The sequence below is a fragment of the Nothobranchius furzeri genome, chromosome 13, assembly GCF_043380555.1.
Source record: "Nothobranchius furzeri strain GRZ-AD chromosome 13, NfurGRZ-RIMD1, whole genome shotgun sequence".
NCBI lineage: Eukaryota > Metazoa > Chordata > Actinopteri > Cyprinodontiformes > Nothobranchiidae > Nothobranchius > Nothobranchius furzeri.
This window is the reverse complement of record NC_091753.1, coordinates 53883530-53892003: the sequence shown is the minus strand read 5'-3', so window position 1 is coordinate 53892003 and position 8474 is coordinate 53883530. Positions and strand designations below refer to the sequence as shown.

General features: G+C 41.2%; 1 protein-coding gene across 10 annotated transcripts in view; it reads right to left on the bottom strand.

The window, feature by feature from the left end:
- Positions 1-6037: 6037 nt before the first annotated feature.
- Positions 6038-8474, bottom strand: part of robo2 (roundabout, axon guidance receptor, homolog 2 (Drosophila)) — a 422481-nt gene continuing 420044 nt past the window's right edge. For all 10 annotated transcript variants that reach the window (XM_015951000.3, XM_054742448.2, XM_054742452.2 and 7 more), the window contains 2 exons: positions 7890-8084; positions 6038-6257 (listed from right to left, as the gene is read on the bottom strand). In XM_015951000.3, the coding sequence (XP_015806486.1) occupies positions 6256-6257; positions 7890-8084 (197 nt within the window). In that variant the 3' untranslated portion in view covers positions 6038-6255. The remainder of the gene's footprint in view (positions 6258-7889; positions 8085-8474) is intronic.

The window sequence follows — 8474 nt, the reverse complement described above, 5'->3', positions numbered from 1 at the left end:
AATAGACCCAGCAGACACAGCAGCAGTACGAGCTCTGAAAAATAAACAGCCCAGTACTGTTGCGGAACTCGGGGCAATACTTGGACTGTTAAGGTACTACCGGCAGTACATTAAGGATTTCTCCTGTATTGCTAGCCCATTGTATGACCTGTTCAAAGTCCCTTTGCAGACTGAGACTATACAACACATTCAAAAAAGGAAAAAACAGACCATTAGCGTGTCTTCGAGTACTCCTATTCGATGGAGTGCAGAGCATCAGTTAGTGTTTAGTTCAGCCTCCTGTTCTTGGTTTTCCGGACTTTACACAACCCTTTATTTTACATACAGATGCCTCCAATTGGGGCTAGGAGCTGTATTGTATCAAAGGCAAAATGGCAAGTTTCGGGTTATAGCTTATGGGTGCAGAACTCTAACTGCGGTTGGAAAAAAAACTATAATGTGTTCTTTTGACGGGCAAGTTGGAATTCTTGGCTCTTAAATGGGCGATCACGGAAAAATTTTGTGATTACTTGTACTATGCCCCCTTGTTTACCATTTTTAGTGACAACAACCCTCTTACTTGTGTTCTGTCAACAGCTAAACTGAATGCCACATGGATGTAGGTGGGTTGCAGAACTTGCTGATTTCCACTTTACAGTAAAGTATCGTGCAGGTAGAGAAAACGTCGATGCAGATAGTCTGTCTAGAATGCCTTTAGACATGGAGACTTACATGAAGGAATGTTCAAAAGAAATGTCAAATGATGCTCTGGGTGCAGCCACACAAGCTGTGGACCATCAGGATGAGGCTAGTGCAGCCTGGTCTATGGGTATTTCAGTTGAATGTGCCACAGGGTCAATGAACACGTCTATAGCTCCATTAACTGTAGGACAATTCAAACAAGACCAGGAGACTGATCCCATTATTGGAGAGTTTATTAAATACAAGTTGGAAGAGAAAAAACCCTAAGGTACAGAGCTGAAGCAACTGTCCACGACATGTGTGTCTTTTCAGGGAGTGGGATAAAGACAGGGGTGTTTTGTGTAGACAACACACAGAAGACAACTAGTGCTACCAGAAAAACACAAAGTGACTGTTAAAAGAACTGCATGATGAAATGGGCCACCAAGGGATAGAGAGGACCACTTCCTTGGTAAGGGACTGTTTTTACTGGCTTTTCATGCAAAAGGAAATAGAGGACTATGTGATGAGAACCTGTGTATGCCTTAAAACCAAGAAACCGTGTCATGAGATTAGAGCTCCACTCACAAACATAGTCACTCAGCCTTTTGAACTTGTTCCTGTGGACTTCTTACACTTGGACAAATGTAAGGGTGGCTATGAATATGTACTTGTTATTGTGGACCACTTCATGCGTTTTGCTCAGTCTTATGCCACCACAAACAAGTCTGGTAAAACGGCAGCGGACAAAAACTTTAATGACTATGCTTTGAAGTTTGGGTTTCCCCAGAGAATTCACTGCGACCAAGGTGGTGAGTTTGAGAATCAGCTTTTTGCGCAACTGCAGAAATACTGTGGGGTTACAGGGTCGAGAACCAGCCCTCATCACCCACAGGGAAACGGGCAAGGTGAGCGATTTAACCGGACTTTGATTCAGATGTTGAAAACACTCACGGAGAAACAGAAGGGTAACTGGAAAGACTCCTTGAATAAACTGGTGTATGCATATAATGCTACGAAGAGTGGAGTGACAGGGTTTTCTCCCTTTTACTTGCTTTACGGACGGTCACCGCGGTTACCAGTGGACATGTTGTTCAGTTCATCTCCAAATACAGACCAGGGTCATATTGACCATCAAAGCTGCATGCAAAGGTGGAGGCAGGGTATGAAAGATATGAGATCACTCAGGAGAATGTGGCTAAAGCTGCTGTTCGGAGTAAGAAACTGTATGACAGGACGGTGAGGTATTCTGCCCTGTTGCGTGGTGGTCGCGCTTTAGTTAGGAACTTGACTCCACGTGGGGGGACAGGCAAACTGTGAAATCATTGGGAGGATGTTATTCATACAGATGTCCGTCAAGTGAGTAAAGACATTCCTGTTTATGAACTGAAACCTGAGAAGGGAGAAGGCAGGTCTAGAACTTTGCATCGAAATCTCTTACTGCCAAGTGACTTTTTGCCATTGGAAACTCTCTTGCAGTCTCGGCCAAACTCTGCCAGGTCATCTGAGACACCAGAGGCCAACTCCGACGAGGACAATGAGTATTATCCGGTTCTTTGTCCACGTTCAAACTCTGATTCCCCACAGCCAGCCTAGACCTTAGGACTGGCCCACCAGGAATACAATGGGCCTGTGGATGAGCTGAGGAGGGCAGAACCTGGAGCTAAAGAAGCTGACCAACCATTCAAAGATGACATTGGTCAGGTTGAGGTTCAGCCTCTTGAGGTTCCTTCTTCTCACTTGCCTTTTTCGTCTTCTTTCGATGAACCTGCCCATGGAGTGACTCAAAGACCCAAGCGTGACTGTAGAAAACCTAAAGTATTCACTTATGATACATAGGGGTACACCAATTTGTTATTGCATACAGTCTTTGCCTTAATACCCGCAACAGAGCATGCTGTGGGTATACAGTATACATCCATATGTTTAAGGGCTATACTTTTGCCGGCCTCACATCTTATGGTTGGGCTGTGATGGTACGGTACTGGTTTTTTTTTTTACTTCTCATTTTTTTACGTGTTAAGTGTGATGTGTTTGTTCTCCATAGTGTCATTGACTGTTGGGACAATAAATATCTGCAGTGCGGTCTGTGACTGTATTCGGTAGTCGATTGAAATGCCACAAGTTTTATTGTGTGGTTCATGTCCTGATGTTGGGGACAACATCTATTTTGAGGGGGAGTATTGTGACAGATTATAGGCTACAAAAAGGTATATGTTCAAGAGACCAGTTTATACTGTTAAAAAGGAGCCATACAATATTTTATAATTATTGTTGTCATGGTTGTTATTGCATAGAGAAATACAGTACTAAAGTATAAATATGTTATTTTTGCAGTTTATCTGACAGAGTACTGGGCGCTCGATGATTGTGTGATCGATTACTTTTGGCTGGACAAAAAGCTGTATTTTGCGCCTGCGCAGAGAAGTTTCTGGGTTCTTTTGAATAAAACAAAATGGAGCATAGACGTGTGCTGCGTCTCAGTTTCTTAGTTTAGCTCAAAAGCAACCACCTACCCCTCTCAAATTACTGGGACAAAGGATACAACACAAATGGAGTGTTTTTACTCCTTGTGTTGAAAAGTTTCTTTAGTTTTGACATAAGAGCAGTGTGGTGAACATGCAAGACAAAGGGTGTCTCCGACGACCGCTGACTCGGCACAACGCCGTGCTGAGAGCACGGCGTGCCCGTCATCCTCCTTCTGACCTCGCTATTCTGGTCTGACACCAAAGGTCACAAGAAACATAAAGAAAAAAGAATAACAAGCAACAAAACACATTTTTATCTCACAAATTTTTTATGCATATTTCACAATATACCTTTATTATCATTTTAATAAATACAAAACGACACTGTGATTTAAAGCAAAACAATGGGAGACACATTAGACATTAGAAATATCCATTTCAATTTGGTTTGTTCTTTTACTGACATCTTGTCTCAAGGTGGATGAACCAGCATGTTGTAATGAGAATCAAAATCCACAGCAGATAAATTATTAATAATAAAAAAACAAAAAAAAAGGGGGGACAGAATCCAACGTGAGAGGGAAATGAAAATGGAATGGCATAGTCAAGTGGAGCTGTGTGTGGATATATACACATATATACACATACATAAAACCACCAGAATGTAAAATAACCTGAGATACTCTTTGCACCTCATTTCCAGAACACTGGCCACTGGGTGGATGGTTTAAAATAAAATAAAGAGGATGGCATGACGACAACAATATGACAGCATTTGATGGCCTTTAGTTTCCCCACCCCCATCGACATTAGCAGTACAAAAAAGAAAAGACAAAACTGTCATTAAACCACTAAAATCTTGAACATTACAATTGAAAACATTGTGAGCAGCGTCTCGGGAGTCCATAAAAGGCATGCAAAGAAACAAGCTTTGCATTAAAAAAGGACACTGTTGTAAATGATTTAAAAAAAAATCTAATCAGAGGCTGTGAAGAGGAAAGCGTCGGATGATACGAGTGTTTTGTGGCAGTCAGGCAGATAGAAAGTGTTTCGCCCCACACTGTGGCTGTAGACATGGAGGCAGTGGACCCGTTGGCTAATAACACTCATGGCTTTTCTCTGTAATCTCTCCTGATGAAAGCTACAGCACGAGTTGCATTTTTAAAGTTTCTGAGACGAGACAGTGCTGAAAGTTCAGTTTCAACAACAGAGTTTAAAAGATCTTGTTTTAATGAACCCATCTAGATCCAACAGATGGATGACTCAAAAGGCTGCCACAGATAATAAAGGCATTCAATTATAAGTGCTTTTAAAAGCAAAGGACCTGTGAAAAATAACCACAATTCAAACGGCTTCACTGATATTTTTAGTAAATTAACAAGTTTTATTGCCACCAATTACAATAAAACCATTTTCTTTGCCTCTAAGTGCTTTAAAGATACATTATGTAAGAAAAAATAAGGAATGACATCCTGTGGTCAAATTTGGTTACTGCAGCCCATTTTCAAAACACACGAGTTAACTTTCCCACTCCCGTTCCGTGAGTTTTGTGGCTGCTGCCTGCCAAGAATCAGCACCAGAAGATTCTAGATGATGATGACGAGTCAGACACAGTAAGTTGGTGAGTAGATTAATACATTTCACTGTAATATCGAGTTGTTGCTAACTGAAAAAGTAGCTTTAGATTTTTTTTAGACTGTAAGCTTCTAATTCACCGTTAGCTCAACGTTAGCCACTAGCTTGCTTTACCCGATATTAGAGTAAAACAAAAGATGCCGTGGCTTCTCAAGGGTGCAAGAAATAACGCCTGGTTCACTTCTGTTTACTGGCTTCCAATGTTCAAACAACTTTGGAGCTTTTTGCCTGCTGGTGTGGAATAACAATGCCGGTGCAGCAGCATTAGCTCGTACAGACTCGACAACTCCACAGGCTTTCAGATTGTAAACAAAGACTATATCCCTCTTTAGCCTTTTGGAAAGCAGAAAAACTGACAAAACCCCAGCCGGCTGAGACTAACATCTGTTTCAGTGTAACCACCCTTTCAACACAATTGAGACATTAGACTGTTTAGTTATTATTTCATCGTAAAAATTGTACGCATTGTACTTTATCTACAGAATTTTAACACCCTTTCTTGCATCTGGATGTTTAATTTGTCTCTTTACTTAACAGGAGCATAAACTCAAGGTTTGAAAAATTATTTAAGAAGTAAAAACATAAAAATCCAATGTAAACCCTTTAAGATTGTTGTCTAAACCGTAGACTGTTATTGTGGGACAGAAAGTTAGGACAGAATTCGTTTTCCGTCAGCTGGCCTCATTTCTGCCCATCACACCCCCAGGACTTCGTGTGTATGCCACCAAATTCGTCTTAGCTGTGAAAACGGGCACCATATTTGTTGCTGTCTGTGAGAAAAGCTTAACTCTTTAATATCTCTCTGTACACTAGAATATATTTTCTTCTCTTTACTTTACAGTACAGAAACTCCTCTTCACATATTCGTCCGGTTCTTCATGTCAGCAGGAGCTATGTTTTTGTGCTTATCACCAAAATTGCAGTGCAAAAAACAATAATTATTAATAATAATAAAATAATAATAATGATAATAATAATTAATGGTAACTATCAACAAACAATGGATTATAAAACAATTATCTTATGGCACAAAAGCCACTTAATTCACATATAATACAAATAACCAAATTAAACGCAATTGTTCCTGTATTCGGAAATTAAAAAGCTCAAACTCAGTTAGGTTTGCATAGCAATGCAACAACATGTTAAAGAAAATATTTACAGGAAACAAAACCCCCTTTTTCCATAAGGGCAGGTACAAGAAAAAAAATCTCATACAGACATTTTCTTTTTTTCTTTTTACTTGACTTTTTCTAACAAAAAAGAAAATTACAGTAAGGTAGGAGGTGAAAATTATTTTCTTGAGGACAAAAACATAGTGAGATGTACAGCATGTCTGCGTCTTTACATCACATTTACAGTTCTGTGACACCGCTTCTCTATGCGGTTCTCGTTCTGCGAACACCTCCCTCTCAGAGAGCACGCAGGTTAAGGTCAAAGTTCATTGCCCCGTCAGGGAGGGCAGTTTCCAGTTCACACAGCGGGGAAATCACTCTGTGGAGAGGAAGGGAAGACCATTTTTAAACTTTAAGTTAGAGCTTTAACATTGATCTCAGTGATTGTCGGGTTAGAAACTTGGCCAGTTTCATATCTGACACCACTCTGCAGCCCTCTGTGTACCAAAAACTGCATTTGATAGTTTTGTGGAGTGGGTAGGTGTCCCTGGTGTGCCTGTTTCAGGATCTAAAATATTGCCAGATCAGAGAAGAGCTTCAGATGGCAGGATTTGGAGTCATGTTTCCTGATATTTGGACATCTCACCTCTACCACTGGTTCTGTTTGGTCTGCAACGTGGATGTTTTATCTCCACAAATAACACAAGCATGAAGGAGTTATGCTGGGTGGTGGAGATGCTAATGCTAATGATTAGCTTCTACTAGCCAACACCTGATCATGATTCATCCTTACATTCCATCAAGGTCCCTTTGGTTGGTGGAGCAAGGACGGTTGGTCATGCCCAGGGGCGCAGATAGGATTTTCAAACTGGGGGGACAAAGTTCCAATGCACCCTCCCCCAAACAAATACACACACACACGCACGCGCGCGCACGCACACATACACAAACTATTGCAAGCGCCTTAACTAGAGCTCAGTCAGTTTGTGTAATTTCATCCAATGGTTTACATAAAAACTAACACTTTTATATAAGTTATATAGTTTAGCCCTTGCGCCATGTAAATATAAATAAAGTTGATCGATTGTTTGAGACGTTCTCTGCTGTTTCCTGGATGCTAAACCAACAACAGCCTTCCCCGTCGTGAGTCAAGTTGGATGAGTCTATGATTGTCAAGTGACAGTGAGACATAGATCTGTCGGGATTTTCGAATCGTAGAGTTTCGCCGTCTATTTTCTATCAGAAGCTAATTGAGGAGATACGTGTAGGAGACTATTTTCATGGTCAACCTGCATGAAAAACTCAGCGTGACCAGGCTAATCATTAAAAAGTAATTTTCAGTGTTCCACATAGGAGATGATACAAGTTACCTAAAATGATTTAGTTTTTCTTTTTTTATTGGGGGGGGGGCACCTGAGGTAAAACTTGAAAAATTCTAATTTTGTGCGACATTTAATTTATTTCAGTAATTCAGCTTTAAGGATAAAACTAATCTATGAGACAGAGTCATGCCATGCAAATCTTTTTCAGCCTTTGTTATGATTGTGATGATTATGGCTTACAGCCTGTGAAAACCCAAAATCTCAGACAATTAAAATATTACAAAAAGGTTCAGTATTCTAGACTCAAAGTGTCTCTAATCAGCTAATTAATCCAAAAACACCTGCAAAGGATTCCTGAGCCTTTTGACAGTATCTCAGTCTGAGATGGATTACTGAAATAAATGAACTTTTGAGCAATATTCTAATTTTTCAAGTGTCACATGTATCGCATATTGGTGAAAATGTCAATATCAGAAAGGTTTGTTATTTGAATTGACTTTAGGAAAATAAAAGCTTTACCAAAATTACATCTTGGAAACTTTGTAGGACTCCAGCAACAGAGTCCACAGAGAATGGAGGGCAATGAAGAGTGTTTTTATGATTGCTGCACTTGAAAACATGACCTCCTTTCATTATCAGATCTTAGGTTATAAAACAGGGCTGTGAAAACCAGAAAACTTTTAACTCACATAACTCTCCTGTGTACTGTCCTTGTCCGTTGGCTCCCAGGAACTCGGCGTGCTCGGTGGTGGTCCACTGCTGTGGCTGTCGCGGACCATCGGACTTCCGAGGTCCCGTCGAGCCTTTAGAGGAGGCTGTGCCAGATGAGCTGTGACCCCCAGGTGATGGGAAGGAAGGTCTGCTGTATGGCAAGCACCCATCCTCTATAAAAACAGGGATCGTTTAGAAGCTTGATGAGTCATTTGTTTTGTTCCACACGAGATGGAGAGCACTCCCCATCCTGACATCTGTAGAGTGGCGCCGCCAACAAGGGCGTGCCTTTTAGAGGACTCTCAGCTTCACACATGGCCTTCCAGTGACCGGACGCATGAGGGGGTAAATACAACAGCAGAGGGTTCGCTGGCTGCTGCAGGGCAGCATAACATTGACCCTCAGCAGTCTGCATCAAACCTCAAAACCTCATCAAACCACTTCCTGCTGTTGTGCTAATGACTGTAATGGAGCCCGCCCTGACCTCTGATGACTCTCCTGCATATCCATCAGGATCCTGACGCATGAGGAAATTCACCCGCGGACTTACTTTGGAAGAACAC